This window comes from Crocuta crocuta, unplaced genomic scaffold (assembly GCF_008692635.1).
Source record: "Crocuta crocuta isolate KB4526 unplaced genomic scaffold, BGI_CrCroc_1.0 scaffold619, whole genome shotgun sequence".
NCBI classification, from domain to species: Eukaryota; Metazoa; Chordata; class Mammalia; order Carnivora; family Hyaenidae; genus Crocuta; species Crocuta crocuta.
This window is the reverse complement of record NW_027533395.1, coordinates 2390345-2418045: the sequence shown is the minus strand read 5'-3', so window position 1 is coordinate 2418045 and position 27701 is coordinate 2390345. Positions and strand designations below refer to the sequence as shown.

Below are 27701 nucleotides of genomic sequence, written 5' to 3'. Positions count from 1 at the left end.
TTTTAGGAGCACTTGTCAGAAAGCAGGTGGAAATACTGTACTTTCTCAGGGTAGATGTTTTGGTCCAAATTGGGAGAAAACCCTACAGTCTCTCCCCTTTATAGAAGTTTACCTTTCAAGGGAAAGGATTGGTGAGATATTACCTAAAACAGAAATAGAAGTTAATGGGGTCAAAAGTGACAGATTTTTTCCCCTTAGTTATTAAGACAGCCTCATTGTATTGAAATAGCTTGATTAGTGTTTATTGAAAACCTGTAGGTTCCAGGCATATTTTGTTACTGAGCATTGAGATAATACAGTTATTCCCACAGAATAGTGAAGAAATTAATTTTCTTGTATAATGAAAAAGTTACTGAACCTTAGTCTCTAAACTTTAAAGATATCTTATGATTTCTTCTTTTTATTTGCTTTTTTTGTGTTTTTGTAATCCATTTCATATTTTAATGCTTACTCTTAGTGTAGACACTAATATACTTATATATAAAGATAGTAGGAATTATTAACAATTATTAAGTGCTTATTATATGCTGAGTCCTGTTCTAAGTGCTGTATATAGATTATCTCCTTAATACATAGATTATCTCATTCACGTCATTTATGTAATATTTACAAAAATCCTATGAGGCAGATACTGCTATTGGCTTCATTTTACAGATGATAAGACATTAAGGACTTTGCAAGGAAGTTTAGTTGCGATATAGCTGAACTGAGATTCAAACCTAAGCATACGTTTGTATGTATGAGTGAGTATAAACACACATGGATATATGTATATGATAAGTTTAAATTATCATTTTGAATAATGACAATTTATAGTGAGGTATAATTTCAAAGTGCTAAGCTCCTCCCCTTAAACAAACAAACCAGGAATTAAGTAAGCACTCAAAAGGACTACTTTGAAGTAGTCTCCCTTGAGAGACTATACATTATTTCAACAATTGAGTGTTGGATGAAAAACATTGTTAGTCTTCTTATGATGCTGGCTTCATAAAGCACATAGGAAAACAAGTTTATTGGCTTTATACTGTCACCTAATTTCCAGAATTGTATATATCAAATTTATCTGAGGATAACTTGTTATTTAAAAAACCCCATGTCCTTGAGGTGCTAAGGATTTTAAACCAGAAAAATGTGTCATGAAGTATGGAGGGAAGATTAAAAGAAGTGTTGTTTGAAAGCTTTGAGTACATTGGGATAAACATCCCTGGAATAAGTGTAATAGCCTCACAGGATAAGTTCTTAGAAAGGGTCTATATTTCTTTCTGAAGCCTCATCTGAGACTTTGTCTTCTCTGTAGTCTTGGCACCTTAGTACATCCTTTCCTAAGACCAATTTATATATCATTTGCAGCTCTTAATTGCTTGCCTGTCTCCTCATTGGCCTGTGAGTTCTTTAAGGGCAAGGGCTTTCTTTTTCACATTAATATCCTATGTGTTGTCAAACCTGGAATGTAGTAGGTCTCGGCAAAAATATATATATTGAATGAACAATTTGGGCACATAAGTTTTAATATGTCTGTTTAAGAACTAACCACTGTACTTTATTAAAATAAAAACTTAAATAAATTAATTAAAAAACTGTAAAAAAAAAAAAAAACCTAAATGTGAGACCTGAAACCATAAAAATCATAGAAGAGACAACAGGCAGTAATTTCTCTGACATTGGCCTTAGCAACATTTGGAAACAAAAGGAAAAATACATGTGATGGGGATTACATCAAAATAAAAAGCTTCTGCACAGCAAAGAAAACAGTCAACAAAACTAAAAGGCAGCCTACTGGATGGGAGAAGATATTTGGAAATGACATCCAATAAAGAGTTAGCATCCAAAATATATAAAATACTTATAAAACAACATCTAAAACACAAATAATCCAATTTAAATGGGCAGAAGACAAGAACCACATTTCTCCAAAGAAGACATACAGCCAACAGACACATGAAAAGATGCTCAACATGACTCATCATCAAGGATATGGAAATCAAAACTACAATGACATAATCACCTCACACCTGTCAGAATGGCTAAAATAAAAAACACAGAAACAACAGGTGTTGGCAAAGATGTGGCGACAAAGGATCCCTTGTGCATTGGTGCAATGCAAACCTGTGCAGCCAGTGTGGAAAACAGTATGAAGGTTCCTCAAACTTAAAAATATAACCACCCTATGATCTAGGAATTGCACTACTAGATATTTACTCAGAGAATACAAAAACACTAATTCAAAGGGATATATGCACTTCTGTGTTTATAGCAGCATTATTTATAATAGCCAATTATGGAAAACAGCCCAACTGTCTATCGACTAATGAATGGATAAAGAAGATATGGTATATATATACAATGGAATATTATTCAGTCATCATTAAGAATGAAATCTTGCCATTTGCAATGACATGGATGGAGCTAGAGCATATAATGCTAAGTGAAATATGTCAGAGACAAATATATGATTTCACTCATATGTAGAATTTAAGAAACAAATAAGCAAAGGAAAAAAAAAAACCAAGAGACAGACTTTTAACTTCAGAGAACAAACTTATGGTTACCGGAGGAGAGGAGGATAAAGGAAGGGATGGGTAAAATAGGGGATGAGGATTCGGGATTGTACTTGTTGTGATGAGGGGCAGGGGCTTCTTAGGGCCAGTCTTACCACTTGGGTCCCAGGGAAACATGATCTGCACTTTGTTGCCCAGCACACTTTGTCTGAGCAGCACATGGTGTACAGCAGTGTCAAGGTAGTAGTTAACAGGGTCCCTACTGTGTATCATAAGGCCATCCACAAACTTCACGGCTTAGCCCTCTTTCCTCAGCGTTTCCCGGACACCACGACCTCACAACTTTTGGCCCCACTCTCCATGATGAATGGCAGCACACCATAGCAGGCCCTCCACACAGGGATGCCTCCCAGGAGTTTGTAATGCAGAGACTGTGCCTGGGCAATAGCACATAGACCTCTTGTGGCCGCTTTTTCAGCATAAAGCCCTGCATTGCCCTCAGGGAAACCAAATCTCTTTTGAACCACAGCAGTCAATTCTTGGATCCGCCGGCCCCTCTAACCCAGAACATTCTGCGTCCTGGTGGCCGAGATAATGATTTCTGTCCTGGTTGGTGTAACTTGGACCTCAGCCCCAGAGTAGCCATCTTCAGCCAGCTCCCAAGTGAGAAGCTCATTCAGTTCAGCTTTGAAGATGCTGTTAGCAACAAAATTCATCTTGGAAATTTGCACCACCACCTTGCTGCTGTGCACTGCCAAAAGGAGAGACCCAAGTGGAATACTTTCAAATATGAACTTACTTTTTAAATTAAAAAAAAAATAGTAAGTTACATACGATAAAACACATGTATTTTAAATGTACATATTTAGCTTGACAAAATGTATATGTGTGTAACTACCACCACAATTAGGATAAAGAATATTTCCATCACTCCAAAAAGTTCCCTCATTGCCTCTTTGAAGTCAGTTCTTCCTTCTACCCTGGCATTTGCCTCAGGGCTTTTTATCATTGGAGATTAATTTTGCCCTTTTCAGAATTTCATATAAATGGAGTCATACAGCATATACTCTTGTGTCAGGCCTCTTTTTGCTCAGCACAATATTTTTGTGATTCATTGATGATGTTCTGTCTGTCAGTAAATGGTTCATTCTTTCTTTTTTCTTACTCTCAACATTTTAAAACTTTATTTTGAAATAATTTTAGACTTATAGAAGAGCTCCAAAAATAATAGTTGGCTTCTATTCTCTTCTTGTAAAAAAGACTTTTTAAAGTTTATTTATTTATTTTTGGTATGGCTCGAACCTATGAACTGTAAGATCATGACCTGAGCCGAAGTCTAGAATTGGACATTTAACCAACTGAGCCACCCAGGGGATCCAGATTGTTTTTTTTTTATTGTTGAGTTGTAGAAGTTCTTTTTTCTTTTTTTTTAAGTTTATGTATTTACTTTTGAGAGTGAGTGAAAGTGTGCAGCAGGGGAAGGGCAGAGAGAGAAAGAGGGAAAGAGAGAATCTTTTTTTTTTTAATTTTTTTTTTTTTTTTTAAATTTCTAGGAGAGAGAGAGAGAGAGAGACAGCGTGAGCAGGGGAGGGTCAGAGAGAGAGGGAGTCACAGACTGAAACAGGCTCCAGGCTCTGAGCTGGCAGTCAGCACAGAGCCCGACGCGGGGCTCGAACCCACGAACCGCGAGATCATGACCTAAGTGAAAGTCGGATGCTTAACCAACTAAGCCACCCAGGCGCCCCGGGAAAGAGAGAATCTTAAGCAGGTTCCACACTATCAGTGCAAAGCCTAGTATGGGGCTCAAACTCACAAATCATGAGATTATGACTTGAGCTGGAGTCAACAGTCAGATGCTTAACTGACCCCAAGCACCCCAGGGTGATTTCTTGATCAATTTGCCGTCTTAACTACATTGAGGCTTCCAGTCCAGGAACGTGATACATTGTGCCATTAACCTAATCTTCTTTAGTATCTCTTAGCAGTGTTTTGTCTTTTTTGGTGTAAAGGTCTTATGTATATTTTGTTAAATTTATCTTTTAAGTATTTCCTATTTTTTAATGTAGTTATAAATGGTGTTTGAAATTTCATTTTCTGTTATTTTGTTCCTAGCATTTAGATATAACATCATTTTTGTATATTGTCCTTGAATCCTGAGACTTTCTAAATTCACTTTTTAATTCTAGTAGCTCTTTTATTGACTTCTTAGCATTTATAATAACATATATAATCAGATTATCTGCAAATCATTTTTTCCTTTCTAATCTGTATATCTTTATATTTTATTAAAATTTTTTTTTTTGCTTTCTTGCACTAAAACCGTAGTACTGTGTTGAATTGAGGTGTTGAGAATGGACCTCTTCGCTGTATTCTTGATCTTAGGGAGAGAGAATGTTCAGTTTTTCACTGTTAAGTATGATATTAGTTGTAGGTTTTTTGTAAATGCTTTTTATTAGGTTGGAAAGTTCTCTTTTATTATTAGTTTTCTGGGAATTTTCTTTTAACATGAATGGTTGCTGAATTTCATCAAATATTTTTCTGCCTGTTGAGATGATCCATATGGTTTTTCTTTTTCTGTTGAACGGATGAATTACATTGAATGATTTCTGAATGTTAAACCAAGTTTGCATTCCTGGAGTAAATAACACTTAAGTACTATTCTTTCTATATATTGGCAAATTTGATTTGTTGCTATTTTGTTGAGGATTTTTGTGTTTTGTTCATGAGAAGCATTGGTTTATAGTTGTCTTGTAATGTCTTTTGAATGTTGGTTTTAGTGGAATGCTAGCCACAGAAAATGACTTTGGGAATTATTCCTCCATCCTATTTTCTGAAAGTATGGGTAGAATTGGTGTTTTTTCCTTAAGTATTTGATAGAATTAACTAGTAAAGCTGTCTAAGCCAGGACTTATCTTTGTGGGAAGGTTTTCAATTATGTATTCAACTTTTAAACAGAGGGCTAGTCAGAATTTCTTTTTCTTCTTATATCAGTTTTGATAATTTGTGTTCATTTCACTGAGTTTTAGATTTATTGGCATAACATTTATAATTTTATTATTCTTTTTAGGTCTGTAAGATCTGTAATACTGTTCTCTTTTTCATTCCTGATGTTGATAATTTGTCTCTTTTTCATCAGTCTAGCAAAAGGTTTATCAGCTTTACCGATTTCTTTTTTCCCCCTGCTAAGAACCAGCTTTTGATTTTAGTGAATGCATGAGAATGAGGGAGATTTAAATTTAAAGGTGATTTTAAGGGAATTATTATTATTTAAACATTTTTAAAGTTTATTTATTTATTTTGACAAAGAGCAAGAGAGCGAGAAGGGGGCGGGGAGAGACCCAAGCAGGCTCCCCACCATCAGCACAGAGCGCAGGTAGGGCTCAAAGTCATGAACCATGAGATCATTACCTGAGCCAAAACCAAGAGTCAGGCAATTAAAGCCACCCAGGCACCCCTTAAAGGAATTATTTTTAAGTATGAACTTGCAACCTTCTTTTACGATTATTGCTGACTATAAAAAAAGTAACTTCTTATAAAATTAATTGGATAAAGTACTATCCAAATAGTCCAGGCACCATTAGTCTAGGCACCATTATCTTTGTTTGTTTTATATTTTTAATATAGGCAGTGGTTTTAATAACCACTTTTATTTCTGATTATGTTTTTTAAGTTTGTTTTCCTTCTCTGTTTTACCTCTTAACATCATGATGTTGTTGACCTACTTTCTTGCTTCAAGTGTTTATGGAAAATGCCAATATTCTGTGCAGAATGAAATGTGGCACTGTTCACTTTCTTTCATTTCCCCCCTCCCTGTATGTTTTGACTTTAGAATTTGAAGGATATAAAGAATTGGTTTCTTAATTTTTTTCAGAATTAGCTCATATATTAGATGCTTAATAAGTAGTGTCTAATTATAAAGCTGTCTTCTTTGTATATTGCTATTTCCAGTGTAGAAAAGACATTTAATATATGTATTTGCTTTTTTTATTTGAGTAAGGAATCACCCAATAAAAGTGTTAACTTTTATCTGAAATGAAATTATTAGATATGCTATAAAACTGCTATCTAGCATAATCTGTGAATTGGCTATTCAGGCAAAAAATATTTTGAGTGATAATGGAGTTACTCTTTACAGCATAGATGAATTACTAGTTTTCAGAATTAGAATGTAATAAAATTGTTAGGCTACGTTTGATGCTTCTGAAGTATATGGATAGGATATCACATCTCAGATGGCAGTCACGTTTTAGAAAGGTAACATTTGTTGAGACAAGGTGGTTATTGGCTTAGGGCCTACCTTATCACACTGTGTAAACTTTGCCTAAATTTGGTCTGAGAAAACAGCTACATAGGTGAGTCTTTTCTTTTCCCTTGTTTTCCAGTGTGGGAAATGTATATAACTTTTTCATGGGAAGTGTGGGAGATGGGATCTAATTTTGGAGATTTAAGGGTTTTTTGGTAAGAATTAAGCTCTATCTTTGGTTTTCTAGAAAATGGCTATAGCAGACCTTCTTTGGTAGAAGGGTGTGATGGTTTGGGTTTGATTATTTACCTTTTTTTAATAGTTCATACTGATAGGAAAATTTGTTTTGAATAATCTGATGTTTTTAAATATTCTTGGGGCATCTGGGTGGTTTAGTCATTTAAGCATCAGACTCTTGATTTTGGCTCAGGTCATGATCTTGTGGTCTTGGGATTGAGCCCTGCATTGATTCCACGCTAAGTTTGGAGCCTGCTTAAGATTCTCTCACATTTTCTGTCTCCCCTGCTTGTTCTTTCTTCCTCTCTCTCTCTCTAAAATAAAAAATTTAAGACAATTAAAAATGCTGTTCTTTGTGTCAAATATTGGGGTAGATAGACTTGGTGGTGAGTAATTTAAAACTCTGATTTGTCACTAATAAATAAGGAAGAGGACAATTAAGGCAAGAATACATACGTGGACTCTAAGGACGTAGTAATTTTCCAAAAGTAAACTACATAGACTTTTGATAGAATGAAGTTAAGTTAAGGGATTGTTGGGTTGTTTGTTTTTAGAATTTTTAATGTTTTTTTTTTTTTTTTACAGAGATAGAGACAGAGTGTGAGCAGGGGAGGGAGAGAGAGAGAGAGGGAGACACAGAATCGAAGCAGGTTCCAGGCTCCTAGCTGTCAGCACAGAGCCCAGGCTCTAACTCATGAACTTTGAGATCCTGACCTGAGCCAAAATTGGATGCTTAACCGACTGAGCTACCCAGATCCCCTGGCTTGTTTGTTTGTTTGTTTTTTTAAAGAGAAATAATTGCCAGACTTGTATTACTTTTTAAAAATTTTATGATTTTGCTTATAATTTCGTACATTTATTTCCCTGGATGAAGTGTGGCATAGAGTGTTCAGTAGCATAAGCCATTCTGATGGGAACCTCATTACCTTCATCTCATCTCAATGCAAATTTTCAGAGAAGATCCTCTTTATCATCAGCTAGCTTTGTAATTAAATGGAGCTATACATTTTGAACATTTTTATTAGTTTATTTGTAGAATTTCTATGTAAGATTGACATTTTTATATAAAATTTAAAAAACCCCAAAATAAAGAACTTACCTGCTGACATAAACTAATTTTTCCTGATGTCTTGGGTTTAAATTAATTTTAATCCTGAAATCTGTCTATAAAATTAATGTCACTATTGGTATTTAGCCCCTTATCTCTCTAAAGACTGGCGATTAACATTTTATTTCTCTTATGGGAGTGTACATTAATTATGCTTTCACCAATTTATATACCAAGTACAGATGAGTTATATATATGAAAGTCATTGTTTAGATTCTAGATAATACTGAGTCTTTTATATTAGCTTTACCATTGACCAGTGGTGGACTGTGTTTTGTTTTGTTTTGTTTTATAAAAAATGCACATGATATGTATCAGAATCTGGTCTTTTCCATATTTTCGTCTTCTTCTGCAGATACATGTTTTTCTTTTCCCTTCTCTTGAGGCTTTTTTTTCCTTACTTAGACCTTTTGGGTGCTTTGGTTTTCTATTTTATTAAGTTGCTCTAATGTAGGTGCATTCTAGACAACAGATTTTGTGTTTGTGGTCTTTATCTGATAGCAATCTTTTAGCCTTTTTCTGCTTAAATGTTTCAAACAGATGGATCAGAATGATGATTTCATTTCCCAGGACAAATGAAGCCAAAAAAGATCTTCAAAGTCAACCTAAGATTTAGGTCTTTGGACTTATGAAAGAGCAAGAAGGTTTTTAACCTATATGCTTCCTCTCCATAGAATGAAGGGAACAAGCTATACTAATTGTGAATTTTGTTTTAGTTTGTATAGAGGACTGCTAAAAACGTTATATTGCTGAATTGTTAGTAATAGTGGACAGTAGAGTGAAAATGGAAAACAAAGGGAGAATTGACTTTTTTAAGCCTGTTCATTAAGTGGCAAATAGGCATAAATGGACCTGTGGTTTCTATTACTCTTAGTATTCTATTACTTAGTTGTATAATGTTATATCCAGAAATTTATTGCTGAGGTTTCAAATGAGAAATTCTTTTCTGATTTAATAAGTAACAAAGTACTGCTATCACATCCTCATGATTATAGTTCACTATCTGACAGACTGCTAATCTGTAAAATGTGGTTTCTTTTACAAGCAAATATTAGCCAGTAGCTATTAAGTTAGAGTAATCTGGATGTAAAAAGTGATTGAAAAGAAAGCGAACCAGAATAATTCTATTTCTGTTTTGAAAACTAAGTCACACACACTCAGAGTTTATGCCTAGTCTTACTTTTATCTTTACCTTAGAGACTGTGAGGTTGTAGAAAAAGCAGAAACCTTTCGGTGTGATTGACCTTAGTCATTTAATAAGAAAAAAATGTGGGGGGGGGGTGTATATGTGTGTTTTGGTGTGTGTGTGGGCAAACTATTGGTATAAGGTTTAAATGAAATAATTTATATAAAATGATGAATGCACTGAAAGCAGTTCTATTGCTCTGACTGGTGATACCAAAGTATTGATTTACCAATCTTGAGCTATACAGGAAAATCTAAGGAATAAGGAAAAGAATATCAACCTTAAGCTCATTTATATTCCTATATATTGTGGAAAAACCAGGAATGCTAGACAGATAGCAGTGGAATATTTAATCTTGTTTTTGAATTTTCTTTTTTTTTTTATTACAGATAGTTTATTGTCAAGTTGGTTTCCATATAACACCCAGTGCTCGTCCCCATAAGTGCCCTCCTCCCTGCCCATCTCCCCCTTCCCCCCGACACCCATCAGTCCTCAGTTTGTTCTCAGCATTCAAGAGTCTTTCATGGTTTGCCTCTCTCCCCTCTCCCCCACTATTTCCCCGCTTCTTCTCCCCCACGGTCTTCCGTTAAGTTCCTCCTAATCCTCCTATACGTGCAAACATATGGTATTTGTCCTTCTCTGCCTGACTTATTTCGCTCAGCATAACACCCTCAAGGTCCAACCATGTTGCTACACACACATGGCCAGATTTCATTCTTTCTCATTGCCATGTAGTATTCCATCGTTTAGATAAACCACATCTTTTTGATCCATTTGTCCGTTGATGGACACTTAGGCTCTTTCCATGTTTTGGCTATTTTTGAGAGTGCTGCTATGAACTGAATTTTCTTTTTAAGTATTACAGATGATCATGAACTTAATAGAAAGTTGAAGTTATTTTCTGAATAGATTTCTGATGTCAAGGTAGTTGGCATCAGATTATGTTTACATAGAAATTAAGCACTGTTTTTAGTGAAGGGTTATTTCTTAGTAGGATCATGGTGAAGGAATGGATTTCTGAGAAAGGGTCCTTACTTAAATTAAAATTTTTTCCTTTATGACAAGGGATCACTGATAATGCTTCTAATAAGTGCAAGGGAAATTATTTGCTACTATGAAACAATAAAACTCTTCTAATGAAAGGAAGTAGTTGACCTTCGTAGTTGCATGGAAGACTTAACATTAATAAGTTTCATGGAGTTAACATCAAAATTATGTGTGTATAATTTTCAGAAGTCTTTACCCCAAGGAAGAGTGTATGCGTCTGGGGAGGATTTGTTAATATTTACTTAAAGCCCTTCACAAATATGGAATGACTCTTGGTTTACAATTATGAAAATGTATTATTTCTAAATTGGTTTAGGGGCGCCTGGGTGGCTTAGTCGGTTAAGCGTCCAACTTTCGCTTAGGTCATGATCTCGCGGTTCGTGGGTTCAAGCCCCGCGTCGGGCTCTGTGCTGACTGCCAGCTCAGAGCCTGGAGCCTATTTCAGAGTCTGTATCTCCCTCTCTCTCCGACCCTCCCCTGCTCACGCTCTCTCTCTCTCCCCTAGAAATAAAAATAAAAATAAAAATAAATTGGTTTGTTTTTTGTTTTGTTTTGTTTTGTTTTGTAAGTAGGCTTCACACCCAGTGTGGGGCTCAAAGTCACAACCTGGAGATCAAGAGTAGCATGCTCTGCCAGCTGAGCCAGCCAGGCGCCTCCTATGGTTCATTTAAATCATCTTGATTTTTCTTTTTTCAATCAAGAAGTATCCTTTTTTTCCTTTCTTATGTTTCCTTTCTTTTCATTGCCCCTGTTGAGCTCAAAGATCCAAAAAGAGACACATTACAGTTTTTTTTTCCCCCAGCCCCAACACTTTAGGGTTTTGAGCCATTGGATGAGTTCAACAATAAGTTCCTTATTTTTTGTTACCATGTCAGTACTATTGGATGTTATGGTCAGTGTCCAGTCCTTCCCATTTTTCTGAGAAATCGTCAAGGGGAAGAGAACATTTATTAAGCATGTACTACTCTGTGTGCTAGAAAATGTAATTTATGTACAGTGTACCTTTTTTTTTTTTAAGTTTATTTTGAGAGAGAGTACACACATGGAAAGGGCAGAGAGAGAAGGAGAAGGGGCGGGGGGAGAGAGAGAGAGTGTGTGAGAGAGAGAGAGAATCCCAAGAAGGCTCCACACTCTCAGCACAGAGCCTGATGTGGGGCTCGAACTCCCAAACCACAAGACCTGAGCTGAAATCCAGAATTGGACACTTAACCGACTCAGCCACCCAGGTGCCCCTGCACAGTGTACCCTTTACTCTTTACAACAGCCCACTGTTTATTGAGAGGGGGATTGCCTCCATTTTACAAATAGTTCACCAGGCCAAGAAGTAAAAGAAATTGTACATAGCAATTGACTTAAGATTCATAGCTAGAATGTAAATCCAGTTCAGTTCTGCTTCTTATGCTGCTCCTAGCTATCACAGGAACAGAAATTATTTATTAATCTGTCAATAAGAAATCAGAGTAAAAAGCTCATAAACAAAAAAATCATCTTTTTTCTTTTCTTTTCTTTTTTTACCAAAAATTGAAATCCTCTCTAGGACAAATGCATCTTTGTCTTGCATTTGAATATAATCCTCATCCATAGAATACAGATAGTTTTACAGTTTTTCTTCTTGTTTTTAGGAGTGTTAGGGAATGAAGCTTTAAGAGTACTGTGTAAACACTCTGTTCTAGATATTGTTAAAATTCTAAAATTGTGCACTTTTTTTAATTTTGAAAGAACTAAAAATATGTTATATTCCCCTTTTGAATTTTTCTGCCCTCCTCTCCTCTCTAGGCTATATTATTGGCCACCAGGGATGAAATCCAGTTATCTCACACCTAAGCATTTTAAAGTAACAAACCTAAAGCAGAGAGAGAAGATAGAATAAAGCTATTAAAAGTAACAGAGAAGAAATTAAGAGAAACTAGTTCTTGCTAAATTAGAGGATTATCCTGTCACTAGCAGAAATATCTCAGAACCTTTGATCTGTCATCTTATCCTGTCATGCATAGTAGATGTACTCAGTGATCTTGTTTTATTGTTTTTGGAATTGACTCAACTCACTTGACATTTAAATGAACATTTTTTTGCATGGTGTATTTACTTGGACTTAAGTCCAGGGCACTCAGATCATGTTTCTGTCAGCTATTGTATATCCTCATGAAACTTACTGGCTTTAGTGGCAGTTAAAATTTTTTTAAATGTTTATTTATTTTTGAGAAAGAGACAGAGACAGAACATGAACAGGGAAGGGGCAGAGAGAGAGGGAGACACAGAATCTGAAGCAGGCTCCAGGCTCCAAGCTGTCAGCACAGAGGTCAACGCGCGGCTCGAACTCATGAACCATGAGATCATGACCTGAGCCGAGGTGAGACACTTAACTGACTGAGCCACCCAGGCACCCCTGGCATTAGTGGCATTTAAAGGAGAAGAAACAACTTAAAGTAAGAAGTACTATATATATTATTGGTATGGCTGTCACCAAGGACATCTCAGACAAGGTAGAGCACTGTTTTCCCGCCTTTTTTTTAATTGTGGTTAAATACACATAAACTTTACTATTTTATCTATTTTAAATGTACGGTTAGTGGCATTAAGTAAATCTACAATTTTGTGCAACCCTCACCATTATCAATTTTCACTACTTTTTCATTATACCAAACAGAAACTCATTAAGCAGTAACTTTCCATCACCTTTTCACCTCAGCCCCTATAACTTCTAATCTACTTTTTGTCTGTGAATTTACCTATTCTAGATGTTTCATATAAGTGGAATCATAAAATTTCATGGGTCTTGCTTATATCTCTTGGCATGTTTTGACATTTGTGTTGTAGCATATCAGAATTTCATTCCTTGTTAAGGCTGAATAATATTCCATTATGTGTACAATACCACATTTTGTTTCTCCATCATCCATCAGTGGACACTTGGAATGCTTCCACCTTTTGACTTCTGTGAGTACTGCTTCTAGGGGCATTGGTATACAAGTATGTCTTTTAGTCTTTGCTTGCAGTTCTTCTGGGTGTATACCTTGGAATGGAACTGGTGAATCATACAGTAATTACATGTTTAACTTTTTTTTTAATGGTTTATTTCTGAGAGAGAGAGAGAGAGAGAGAGTGCAGTGAAGGGTCAGAGAGAGAGGGAGATACAGAACCTGAAGCAGGCTCCAGGCTCTGAGCTAGCCATCAGCACAGAGCCTGATGTGGGGCTCGAACACACAAACTGTGAGATCATGACCTGAGCTGAAGTCAGACGCTTCACCGACTAAGCCAACCAGGTGCCCCACGTTTAACTTTTTGAGAAAAGTCATGGATTGTTTTCCACAGTGGCTGCACCATTGTACATTCCACCAGCAATGCATGAGGATTCTAGTTTGTCTACATCTTTGGCAATACTTGTTATTTTAATACTTTTGTTATTTTGATAATTATCATTTTAATGGGTGTGAGGTTGTATCTCATTGTGGTTTAAAATACTTTTTAATGTTTATTTTTGATAGATTGTGAGTGGGAGAGGGGCAGAGAAAGAAAGGGTCAGAGGATCTGAAGTGGTATCTGTACTGACAGCAGAAAGCCCCATGCAGGGCTCAAACCCACAAACCCTGAGATCATGACCTGAGTTAGAGTCAGCTGCTCAAGTCCAGTGCTCAACCAGAGCCACTCAGGCATCCCTTTCCTTGTGGTTTTGATTTACATTTCCATAATGGCTGGTGATGTTGAGCATCTTTCATATGTTTATTAGCTATTTGTGTGGTATATCTTATTTGGAGAAATGTCTTAGTCCTTTGTCCATTGCTCCTTTTTTTTCTTTTTCTTTCTTTCTTTTTTTTTTTTTTTTGGTAATGTTTTATTTATTTCTGAGAGAGTGAGAGACATTGTGAGCAGGGGAGAGTCAGAGAGAGAGGGAGGCACAGAATCCTAAGCAGGCTCCAGGCTCTGAGCTAGCTGTCAGCACAGAGCCTGACGCGGGGCTCGAACCCACAAACCGTGAGATCATGACCTGAGCCAAAACACTTAACTGACTGAGCCACCCAGGCGCCCCCCTTTGTCCATTTCTTACTTAGATAATATTGTTGAGTTGTAGATGAAATATCTTTAATATTTTGGGCATTAATCTCTTATATCAGGTATATAAGTTGCAAATATTGTTTCTCATTCTGTGGGTTGCCTTTTCATTGTCTTGAATAGTGTCTTTTGATGCAGTTTTTTTTAATGTTTGTTTATTTTTGAGAAAAAGAGAGAGCTTGAGCAGGGGAGGTGCAGAGAGAGAGGAAGACACAGAATCTGAAGCAGGCTCCGGGCTCTGAGCTTTCAGCCCAGAGCCTGATGGTGGGGCTCCTACTCAGGAGCCTGAGATCATGACCTGGGCCAGAGTCAGATGCCTAACCAACTGAGCCACCCAGGTGCCCCTAAAAAATATTCTTAATAAAGTTAAAACTGAAAAAATGCCAATGAAGTGATTTTTTTAAAAGGCTTTTAAATGTAAAGGTTTTTTATTTCCATTTGATACATACTTTTTATTTTAGGTATTCATACTGCTCTTTCTTTCTTTTTTCCTTCCTTCCTTCCTTCCTTCCTTCCTCCCTCCCTCTCTCCCTCCCTTCCTTTCTTTTTTTTGAGAGAGAGTGAGAGAGTGCATGTGTGTGCAAGTGTGAGCCAGGAAGGGGGAGAGGGAGAAGAAGAGAGAATTCCAAGCAGACCTCACATCCAGTGTGGAGCCCGATGGCAGGCTTAATTTCACAACAGTGAGATCATGACCTGAGCCAAAATCAAGAGTCGAACACTTAACCGATTGAGCCACCCAGGTGCCCCATTTTACTGTTTTTTTCTGTCTTACTGTTTCTTTTTTTCTCTTTTTTAAGTTTATTTTGAGAGAAAGAGCGAGAACGAGCAGGGGAGGGGCAGAGAGAGAGGGAGACAGAATCCCAAGCAGGCTCCACGCTGTCATCATAGAGCCCAATATGGGGCTTGAACTAATGAACTGAGGTATCATGATCTGAAGTGAAACCAGGAGTCAGACACTTAACCAACCCAGGCACCCAGGTGCCCCATTACTACTTTTTCTTAAACTTAAGGATTTCTGATACTAACTGCCTCAGAAAACAAAGGACTGTTTCTATAACCAAGTATGCTTTTGCAGTGGTGTATGTTAGGAAGGAATTTTAAAGGGAATAATACTCCAGGGACAAGTGGGTGGCTCAGTCGTTTAAGCATCTCAACTCTTGGTGTCAGCTCAGGTCATGATCTTTTTTTTTTTTTTAAGGTTTTATTTATTTTTGAGAGAGAGAGAAAGACAGTGTGAACAGGGGTGGGTCAGAGAGAGAGGGAGTCTCAGAATCTGAAACAGGCTCCAGGCTCTGAGCTAGCTGTCAGCACAGAGCCCGACGCGGGGCTCGAACCCACAAACCATGATTGTGACCTGAGCCGAAGTCGGACACTTAACTGACTGAGCCACCCAGGCGCCCCAGGTCAGGTCATGATCTTATGGTTTGTAGGATAGGCCCCAGCTTGGGATTCACTCTCTCACTCTCTCTCTGTCCCTCCCCCATGCACATGCTTGCTCTCTTTCAAAATAAATATTCTTTAAAAGAAAGAGAAATAGGGAGAGGCAGAAAGAGAGACAGAAAGAAAGAAAATTCCAGTGCATAATCTTAGTTGTAGATAAAAGCTCTTTGTGTTATTTGAAATTAAATACCCTTGAGACTATTATTTTTAGATACATAATTTATGTTATCTATCTTAGATTTATATATTACTTGTAAGCATCCCTATTTTACATATATGAGTCTACACTTAATATCCAAGCTTTGATTCCCTTTATGTCATTTCACTTTCCCAGTTAGTTTTTTCACTAATTTTTTTTTTTTTAAAAACGTTTTTATTTTTGAGAGAGAGAGAGCGAGAGCAGGGGAGGGGCAGAGAGAGAGGGGAGACACAGAATCTGAAGCAGGTTCCAGGCTCTGAACTGTCAGCACAGAGACTGATGTGGGGCTCGAACCCACAAAACGTGAGATCATGACCTGAGATGAAGTTGTATGTCTAACTGACTGAGCCACACAAGCACCCCGTGTTTTCAGTAATTTTAAATTAATCTCTCTGAATTGCAATAATACATGGTTGGTTCCTAGGTCATTAGGAGATTTAAAATATTGTTTAAAATCCCAATTCCATCTTCTCCATTACAAGATGAGTGATACAAATAATCACTTATCAGTGTTTATGATCTTTTCATTGCCAGTCATAAAAGCATTAAATGTAAACCAGATTATTTTTTGGAGTGTCATATATTAGTTGCATCTGTACAATTACTGAAATCTTATTTTAAAAAATATTACCTGCTGTTTTCAACAAGGATAAACTTATTTCAAGAGTCTTAACATTAACTATACTGGAATTAAAGTTGTAAAAACATTTAAAAGGAGGGATGCTTGGTGGCCTAGTCAGTTAAGTGTCTGACTTCAGCTCAGGTCATGATCTCTTCAGGCTTGAACCCTGTGTCGGCCTCTCTGCTGACAGCTCAGAGCCCAGAGCCTGCTTTGGATTCTGTGTCTCCATCTCTCTCTGCCCCTCCTCTCTCTCTCTCTCCCTCTCTCTCTCATCTCTCAAAATAAAAAAACATGAAAAAAATTTAATTTAAAAGGAGTCTTACTATAGTTAATTTTTGATTCATCTCTTTTCTGCTTACACAGTCTCTGAATGTTTGCTTTATCATGAGGTTAATGGTCACTGAGAAAAGGACCAGATGATAACGGAGTCAAGCTGTGTAATGAAAGTTTAAGGTTAAGCCTTGTGGATAAAAGCCTAGTGGGTCAGAGAACTCTAATAGTGGGGTTTACCTAGGCAGATCATGGTGTGATTGTGTTTTCTTTCAATCATTGGGAACATTTATTTTGTTTGACAGCCATGGGAAGGAATCAAATTCAGGTAATTATAGTTGTTCTGGCATATTTGTTATGGCACTGTGGTAGAGACCAAATAAAGTGCCTAAAGTTTCCTTTATTTCCTAAGGTTTTTATCCACCCTCTCAATTTTTCTTTGAGATGAATAGAATAACAGGATACTAGGATACTCTGTGGTTATTGAAGAATGAATTTATTTCCATCTGGATTTACAATTCAGTAAGTACCTAAATTCTCCTTGCTTTAAGACTCTGAAGAGGATAGTCAAAACATTTCAGTTAGGTGGGAGAACTTATTTGGAAGTATTTGACCTAAGTATATGCTAGACTTTGCACACTGTTCATCCATGGACTCAGTTTTAGACCCCAGACCATAGTTGGCTCAAATACAGTTTGTTGTTTTTTTTAAGTTGAGTCAGTAATTAAAAATTGAGAGAAGTAAAAATTCAGTCTGGGCTGTTATCACAGAATTGGCAACATTTGGCTGAGTATGAATAGCTAAAGTAGCTACTTTGCCCTTTAGGCAAGACGTGCACCAACACTTAGCCCATTTTTCACAATAACTGAACACTGATATAGGTGATATATCTGATGATGATACAAACAGATAATAGATAAATTATCGGAATCTGAGTCTTAGAAAGTCTGGTGAACTTTATAGTACTTGGAGATATTGGTTATAAAAATGAAGTATCTGTTTAAGCCTGAATAAGTCACACATAGTTTTTTTTTTTAATTTTTAAAATTGTTTTTTATTTATGTTTGAGAAAGAGGGAGAGAGAGAGAGCATGATTGGGGGAGGAACAGAGAGAGAGAGGGAGGGAGACACAGAATCTGAAGGAGGCTCCATGCTCTGAGCTGTCAGTATAGAGCCTGATGCATGGCTTGAACTCAGTAACCATGCATGAGATCATGACCTGACCTGGAGTTGGAAGTTTAACCGACTGAGCCACCCAGACGTCCCACACACATAGTTTTTAAGAAGACTTCCTGGGTTGCGTTAATTGGCACCTTCTTTGTCCCTTTTTACCTCCCTGGCTGCATTATGGTATTGATTTTCTGAAATTGATTATAAAAACCTAGTTGTATATCCCTGTAGTTCACTTTGAGCTTCTTCAGGCTAAGGACCACTAGTTGTTTTTTGTTCTTAGCATCTAGTACCTGGTACACAGTAGGTATCCAAATGTTTGTTACATTCTGTAACTTTTAGTATAGGTGTTTTTGTTTTGTTTTGTTTTGTTTTGTTTTAGTAAAGGGGTTTGAGTGTGATGAGCTGTTCTTATTTCGGGGAAAAATTACATAATAACTGTTTCAATTTTAAAATTACAAGCAGCTCCTTTGGTTAAGGAGGATTTTTAAGGTTATTATCTCAAATTTTCAGTTTTTCTGTTTTAAATTGAAACCTGTACTTTCCGGATGGTAACTACATTTATCATGGTGAGCACTGCATAATGTATATATATATATATATATATATATATATAGTACACACAACACTCACATAACATTGTATGTCAATTATACTTCAGTAGTAAAAATTAGACAAAAGAATACTCTTAAATACACATTCCTGCTAAGTGAACAAGCTCATAGAGGGGGAAAAAGTGGAATTAGGGAATTTTTTCATTTTGTTTTAAAATAACCATTTCTAATACTCTTAGTAATTTTTTAAACAAATCTTTTGCTTGCAATTTAATTTTACTTTTGCAGTGACTTGAAATTGGCAGCTTTCCAAACTCCACTTGTGTGTTTATTTACATATTTAGCTGTTTGGGAGTTGGTTTCATTTTATATTACTAAAATTGTTGCATGGTGCCTAGCTTTTGTATTTTAAGTAAATTAAAATTGACATCATTTTTAGAACTTTTCAATATCTTTTAAAGATCATTTGTGATCTCCTGGATTAGAGATAGAAGGTTTTTTTATGTCTATGTTATTATGTTAGGGTTTTCAAATAGTTTTGAAAAGTGGAAAAAGTCTTCTGATGTTTATGAGAGATTTGGAAAGGTTTTATCTAAAACTTCCTAATGAAAATGCGAATTAATTTGCCTTTTCCAGTTACAGTCTCAGAGAACTAACATTGCATAGCCTAAATAGAGAATGTTGATATTAATCACATTTACGACATAAAAGCAAGTAACTATTCTTGGGTGGTTGGGTTGGATATTTGTTTTTCATTGTGATTGGTGGTGGTGGTTTCTCTTAGTTTTAATGTAAGACTTTTAGACATTATATTTGGTCTTTTTTCCTGTTTTATTTAGTACCCTTTTACTTTCCAAAAAAAGTTGGGAGGAGTCAAACCATATGTAAATGTCTCTAGGGAATATGACCCCCTATAAAGTTAAAGATAATGCATATCTTAAAAGTGTCAGTATCTTGTATGTATCTTCAAGTCAGTTATTTGGCTAGACTAGGTAGTTTCTCATCTTTATGAAAGTAGAATAATATGACTTTGCTTACTGACGGCAAATATCCACTGAGTGAATCAAAATAAAGGTTTCCTTCTATCCCACATTTAGACATCTAGTTAGGTTTTTAGCAGCGTGACATTGGTTCTTGTCTATACCAAAATGGCAAACATAGGTGTCGGAAGGGTAGAAAAGTAGGTAGTTAGGTTCAAGTAGACTGACTTTGGGTACGTAACAGCGGTGAGACTGCTGTGGTTTATTCTTGTTTCCTCGTTTAGCTTGTTTCATTTACTGTAGTTCAGTTTTAAACAGTTTACCAGCTGCATTTAGCATATTTACCAGAAATGTGTTAAAAGAAAATAAACTAAAACATTTATTTTTCTGTTTATCTTTTCACTTAACATTTCAGGATCAGACTTGGTATTCCAGGCTCAGGGTGTCAGAGAAGTTAAATAATATTCAGTACCTTAGGCTTCAATATCCTTCTTTTGTTACGACCATTTAGATGAATTTTAGTGATGGTCAGAGGCTTCTAAATAGGAAGGCAGTAACTCCTGTAAATACCAATATCCAAATGGTGTCTCTCTGTTCCAGCCCATCGCAACAGTTTTAAAACCAGTTTTTGTTTTTGTTTTTGTTTTGTTTTGTTGCTTTGTTTTGTTTTTTAACAGGAGAGCCAGTGTAACTCCTTCAAGACTGGAGTGACACTCTACATCTGCATCTGCCTCGTGTGAGTTCTCATTTTGGCAGCAGCACTCTGCTAGGCTGGAACCTCTCTAGAGGTTTGCCCTTCCTTTTTCTAAAATCTATAAACTATACACAGTGTGTCTTGGTGGCAAAGGTAAAAAGTGCATGAGAATTTTAGACTTCTTGCAGAAAGATTTTGGCTCATTTCAAAGAAACGGTCTCCTCTAACATAGGTTCTGTCTTGTAGGAACAACATTTCCCCAAAACAGAGCCCATAACTTTCATCACCACAACATACAGCTGATATTTTTTCGAGAACTGTTTTTTCCTTACAGACCATGGAGTAAAAAATATCTTTAAATGCGCTCAGTAGCTTCAGCTTTCAAAGCTTTGGTTGTTCTCTTTATAGTCTAGTTACGTAACCTGAGAACACCGCGTGCTGCCCCAGTGGCTCAGGCGGTCCTCTTTTTTGGACTCTGGCCCTTGAAAGAACTTCTTCCTTTGTCTTTGAACATTGGGTAAATTAGGATAGGCCTGAGGACTTTCTCGAAGAAGAAATAAGCAGTGAATGTGTGAGGTTATGTTTACTCTGAATCTGTAGGCTGCATTTTGAAAGTCAAGTTGTAAGAATTGAGCTTGAAGCCATGCATCACTTACTCGCCAGTTTTGGGAGAGAAATTGAAGTTAGAGCCTTTGCAGCTGTGGAGAGGCATAGAGCTGCACTGTGTGAGGCAATACTATGGTTCCCTGTAGATATCAAGGCTGACTTTAAAGGGCATAGTCATTAAAAAAGGGAATTTTGCTTCTATTTATTTTTCAAGGAATGGTGATACTTTGCAGGCTTTAGGACTAGTCACTTTTGCTACTAGGTCAGAACAGATTGTGATTATTCCCAAGGGACACTTAGAACAAAGCATCTAAACTTTCGCTCTGTGCAGCTACAGTCTGCTTCTCCAATCCTGGTTGTACTGTATAGTGCTCTAGCGGATGATTTCATGACCTGGGAATTCGTGTTACTGAAATGATTATCCAGGAAGCTTATGAGAAAATGTCAATAGCTTGTAGGTCTTACTGATTAATATAGAGCTTAGTGAAATAGATAGTGTTGTCAAAGTGGAACTTGAACTCTCTTTGCTAAATTCATTCTCACCTGTGACTAGAGCAGTTTATTTTGGACTAGGTAAAAGAAATTGGAGGGAGGATAGTGTGTTTCAACACCTAGGCTTAAGTTTTGATGCCTGTGTAATCCAGAAATTGATTTTTAACAGTGGTAGTATGCCTCGCCACAAAGAGCTTTGGATCAGAATCAGGCAGACTTAAATTCTGGCTTAAGCTTATATTTGTACTTGCTATGTATGTAACGTCAGGTCAACAAATGGGGAAAATACATTGTATTTTTGGAAAGTACCCTAAACCCATTGAGTAAAAGGAAATTTAAAGTATTTGTTTCTCTAGGTGGAATTACTAGACAGTCACCTCAGTTGAATACTTGGAAAGTTCTGCCCTGGAATAAACATAAATGTAGCAAGTGTATTGTGTTTTGTTATCTGCTGTTCTAGGGTTTGCGCTGGCAAAATGAGGATTTGAGATATCTCCCTTCCCCCACCCCCGATAATCTTTTTTCCTTCACAAAAAGTTCTGAAAAACTGGATTTGAGTTTCGATCCAAAGTGTCTCCCAAACACAGGTTTTAATCACCATTATTCCCTTGCTATATGATTACCTCATGTCTAACTAGGGAAAATGTTTCATTTAGGGGTGAGCATGAGTGGAGGTGATTAAGGTCCCCCCCATTCTTAAGGCATAGCCAGCAAATTATCCCTCTGAAAAAATTAATAGTTGAAAAATTTTATATGGGCCAAATCCTGTAAGAATGAATGTCAGTGGATTATCCCAATTACTTAGCTACTGGAATTTTGTTTCATTAAATATTGTTTGCAATAAGTGGGGCTTTGTTAGGATTGAGAAACAGTTTTTGTTTTATGGAAATCTTGTTAAGATGAGATTTACTCTCAGGGTGGAAGCACGGTGTTAGGTGAAAGATATTCTCAAAATAATTCAAATTGACATTGGTCAATACTACTTTTCTGGTTTTATTATAGTATACCAGCTCTTACCCTTTTTAGTGGGTATGAATATATACCCTTCACCACAGTGTACATCATCTAGATTTAAGAATTCCACCCTCAGGATTCCAAAAGGATTTTTTTGTTTTTTGGGGGTTTTGTTTTTGTTTTTGGTGGAGGAAGGTGATGATGGCTGGAGATGAACAGAGGAAAATACATAGCCAGTCTTGAGAATATTAGTATTAGCATTAGCATTAAATTATTTTTACCCCTGAAACAACAAAAGAAACAACTTCCTTTGGCATTGTTCTTAAGAGATGAGACTCAAGGGCCTCCTTTTCCTAAAGGGCCTTAAAACTTTTAGGCTTTTTAAATATGACGAATGTTTATTAAAGGACTTTAGAAGCTCACCTGCTTTTTTTTTTTATCTTTTTTTTTTTTTTACATTTCAACTTAATTTGAAAATGATAGGTATGTACGTTAATAAGTTACAAGTTTTAAAGAAGTAAGAAGGTGCATACATGAAAGTATACTTTCTTCCCCATCTCTTAGCCACTCAGTTCCCTTCTGTGGAAGTGACAAGTATTACTGGTTTCTTTTATGTAGTTCCAGAAATATTCTAAAAGATTGATTTTGGTAAGGAAAAGTTGACTAGTACTCATTAAGATATTAGCACCAATTTGGGTCGGCAGACTAACTGCAGTGAAAAATCAGTTTGAGCCACAGGCTGTATATTAATTGTGGGTAGAATAATAATAATAGCATTATTTTGAGATAAAATGGATTTTTTTTTGCCTCATTTGGCATTTAGCAAGATTGCAGGTCTTTTTATTTTTAATTTTTATCTTTAGTACACCTTACCCTCTCCTAGAGACTGATGGGAGAATGCTTACCTAAATATTGCATTTGGAGCAAACCTATTTAAAGGAGCAACGTTTTCTTTATGCTGAACTGCAATGATGATTCTAAAAAGTTTCTTCATTATAGAATAATGAAGATTATTATAGAATTATAATAGATTATAGAATAATATTATAGAATAAGATTTCAGAGATAGATAATAGTAGGGAGAAACTCCCATATTCTAAAATTCATCTTTCTTCACCTGTAACAAACTCAGTAAGCTTCTTTGGCAGAAAAGGATATATATATTTATTTATTTTATACATACACTTGCACATACCCATCCTTCCATAATTATATCTCATAAAGCGAGTCCTAATTCTTTTTTAAATGTGTATTTCCAGTCTTACTGAAAAATAGACATATATCACTGTATAAACTTAAGGCATATAGCATGATGGTTTGATTTATCTATGTTGTGGAATGATTACCATAATATGTTCAGCTAATACTCATCTTCTCATATAGATACAATAAAAAGAAGAGAAAGAATAAAGGAAAGAATTTTTTTCTCCTTGTGATGAGAACTCTTAGGATGTAATCTCTTAACAGCTTTCCTTTATATCATACAAGTGGTGTTAGCTAAAGTCCTCGATGTTGTCCATTACATCTCTAGTACTTATTTATCATATAACTTGAAGTTTGTACCTTTTGGCCACTTTCCTCCAATTCTCACCCTTAACCCCTAGTCATAATTCTTTAATATCTGATTCCCAGTCCACATTCAGATTTCCGTAATTGTCTCAGACATGTCTTTTTATGGTTGATACTGCAGCAATAACTTGTAAAATGCAATTTTTATGGCTTTATAATATTGTTAGAGCTGATAAGAAAACAAGTTAATCCTGACAAATAGAATTATGCTGATTGGAGAAGGAATATAAAGCAACTACCAAATAGTAGCCAAATGGGAATTGTAAAAATAAGTTTTTTTAAAAAGCTCATTTTGAAGGATTCCTACACCAATTATACATAGCAGTGAAGCCTTCAACAAATAGCGACCTCTCTACCTGGTTTTCTGTTTACTTACATTCTCATGGTTTATATCACAACTGTTGTGCTTATTAGTTTCTTTTTCTGCCTTTAGCTAATGGGCATGAAATAACAGTTAAAGGAAAAAAGTTTAAGTTTGCTAAGAATGAATTATTCTGAAATGTTTGATAATTCATCTTGTCACTCTTGCTCCTACAAAAATATGACCTATTTCCACAGACTAACAATGGAGTTTTGTGATTACTTGGGACAGTACAGAACATGGAGTTTGAGGGGAAAGAAGAAAATGGCCTAATTAGGAGGAGGGAGGAGTTGGGAAAGAGTAGAAATTCACTCATTTGCCTTTTATTTTCATGGACTGTTATTATAACGAGAACTCCTCTCTGTGCAGTGTACAAGTCCCCGGAGTATGAGTCTCTTGGCTTTGAGCTTACTGTGGAAAGATTAGTTTCTATTGGCTACCCTCAGGAGCTGCTCAGCTTTGCTTATGATTCTACATTCCCTACCAGGTAATTTCTCAAGATTTTTTTTGGATTAAGACCTTTTCCTCTACCCCCCAAATTAATAATTCCAAATGCATTTCTGCCCCTGCCCACCATCAAAGAAAAAAAAAAAACAGATAAGATGCTTTGGTTTGTTTCTGGTTTTGTTATTTTGGTTGGTCTGGATTCTAAAATTAAGGACTTTTCATGTACACTATTATCTTTTGTGTTCTTGAATTGAGCTTTATTGTTACTGAAGATCTATTTATGGGAAAGAAAAAGGATTATTAAAACTGATGGGCAGTAATCATAGATACTTACTGTTGGAGAACAGTTACATGTTTTACTGATACGCTCACTTGGTCAGTGGGAGCCTTCTTGGCAGTTTGCATTTTTGGATTTGATAGAGACAGTTTAAGATTAAGAAAGATGGTGTTTGAGATGCCATCATAGATGTTCCATGTATAGTGTCTATTAGAGAGAAATATAAGCCAGCTCCTTTCTCCAAGGAAATTCAGACTCTTTTAGAATGGAACCACAGTGCATACTGTATTTAAGTTGTGATTATTTATCTGGACAGAGTAAATATTTTTTAGTTGTTCTGGGTTTAGTTTTAAGATTTTATTCACTTCACCAGGATTATATTGTTTGGAGACATTCTGAGTCTTCATAAAGATTGAATAGGATGGCATTGGTTTATGATGATTGAATAATACTACATAAGACTGTTACCTGTATTATTGATGGTGTCCTCATTTGCACATAGGGGACTTGTGTTTGATACACTATACGGAAATCTTTTGAAAGTTGATGCCTATGGAAACCTCTTGGTCTGTGCACATGGATTTAACTTCATAAGAGGGTGAGTACATAGAACCTTTAGCCTCTGTCTGGTGTTTTTATAGTGAAAAAATATGAAGATCACTGGTCTCCCCAGATGTAATCTACTTTGCTGTTCCCTAATCATTAAAGAACGATTTCTTTACATAAGGATACTTACCAACTATTAATAGGCAGTTAGGACTCAAACGGACTTATATAGTTAGCAGTTACATTTTGTGTAAATTAACTGGTTTCTAATTATATAGCATCCAACAAAGCTAATCTTGAAACTTGCCCAAAAAGAATTGTAGTGGCTTTGACTTACTTGAAATTCTAAGATTTTTATTTTCTCCTTTTTAATACAGTTCTCAGGTAGCTGCTCAGAAGAGGTATGTATATAAAAGTGCTTTGAAAAATTTCAAATTACAACAGTGTAAATTACTAAGATTTTTAACAGCTAATATATGATTTTTAAATATTCTAATGAATAGCTTCAGATACTTGATCATGTGGGTAAAATTTTTTTAAAACACAGGTTAAAAATAAACGGTGATAATATTTAAAGCTAGAGTAAGCTTTATTTTCAGAATCAGAATATTTCCACTATTCTCAGTAATTTAGACTTTCCACCTTAGTAAATAGTAGATAAAATTTGTCTATAATGTTTTGGTCTGCTATCTTTTGGTGAAACATCCCAATTTTTTCTTTAAAAATCACAATACCACAATTTGACATTTTCTGCCCTCATAGCTTTACAATTATATTTTTTCTCCACAACTCTACTATCTAATTTACTACTGATACTGCATTAGACACAGAGCAACACTTAAAACCAAAATAGGTTATTTGTCAGTCTCTTATATTTCTATACATTATTTTCAAAGGCAAAGTAGTCAGAACCACACAGTCTGTATTGACATTTTTAAAGAGTGTCTTTTTGGTAAATACTTTTGTGATAAGAGGCACACACTAACTGAAACTGTACCAGAGTATCCTTTAAATCTGAGATCACAGCAGTGCCCTATTTGGAATTGAAGCATCTGATACAAGACTTTGCAGCTGGAATTACACAGGTTCAAAGGTTTCCACATAAATGTAGTGAGAAAGAACAGTGTGAAGTAAACACCCCACCTTGACACATCTGGACAGGCCAGTGATTAATTATCTCCCTTTCTTTCACTGTTCCTTTCATGAGGGTTTTGTTCAAGATCATGAATATCAGGAGACAGAATTTAGAATGTGAAGTGATTGCAAATAGTGCTAGCAACCTAAGCTATTTTATATATGAATATTGTACCATAATTCAAAATCTCAATGAAGATGAACCAAGGTTCTATTTACTAATGTCTGAAAAGGGATTTTTGTGTTATGAGTAGGGGTAGTCAGGAAGAGGAAAGGAAGTTCTATAAATTAGTACTGCAATTAGTTTTACTAACTCAGGATCCACTTTCTTTCCCCAAGTAAACTAATAAAGTTTCCAAATAACTCCTTTGGAAGTATTTTTAGTACTGTTTCAAAAATAAGTCATTTATGAGTAATTCAGAATCATTCAAATAACACTTAACCCTGTATAGTCTTTAGAATCAAAAGGAAAAGCCTGTAGAAGAGAGGCTGAGGATGGAGAGGGAAAGAATGAGCTATTGGAGCATACTGGTGGACGAGGCTGGCTGGCAGGGAGGTTAGGGCTCCATCATGGATTACCTTACACACCTTGCCAATGAGTTGGGGCCTCTTTTTTTGGACAAGGGCAAAGGCCTTTAAATTTTTAGAAAAGGATAATATTGAGATCAAATATTCTACGAATCACAGAAAGTTAGCAGTAGTCCATATGGTTTTCCTCCCAGCTCACAAGTCTAGCATTCCTTCTTCTAGGATAAATTATCTGCCCCCAATTAACTTTTATTTTAAATACATGCTAGCATGATTTGACAATTAAGAGGGCACAAGTGAGCAAAGGGCAGAGAGAGAGAAAGAGAAGTGGGGCTCATGCTCACCCAGTTTGGGTCTCATGCTCACACAAAGTGGGGTTTGAACTCATGAACCATGAGAACATGACCTGAGCCAAAGTCAGATGCTTAACTGACTGAGCCAACCAGACACCCAACACTTAAACAGAATGTAATTGGTAACTATATCTAT

At 36.0% G+C, this 27701-nt stretch overlaps 1 protein-coding gene and 1 pseudogene across 3 annotated transcripts in view; one reads left to right on the top strand and one right to left on the bottom strand.

The window, feature by feature from the left end:
* Nucleotides 1-27701, top strand: part of NT5C2 (5'-nucleotidase, cytosolic II) — a 92060-nt gene that overhangs the window by 50342 nt on the left and 14017 nt on the right. Inside the window, exons 1-4 of one of the 3 annotated variants that reach the window (XM_077748478.1) lie at nt 20345-20392; nt 24650-24767; nt 25507-25602; nt 25928-25951. Coding sequence is in view for 2 of the 3 variants with exons in the window: in XM_077748475.1 (XP_077604601.1) it covers nt 24650-24767; nt 25507-25602; nt 25928-25951 (238 nt within the window). In the remaining variant the exon portion in view is untranslated. Of the gene's footprint in view, nt 1-20344; nt 20393-24649; nt 24768-25506; nt 25603-25927; nt 25952-27701 lie in introns of those variants that run through there. The other 2 variants (XM_077748475.1, XM_077748476.1) reach the window with 2 other exon arrangements.
* Nucleotides 109-23549, bottom strand: LOC144218515 (small ribosomal subunit protein uS3 pseudogene; annotated as a pseudogene).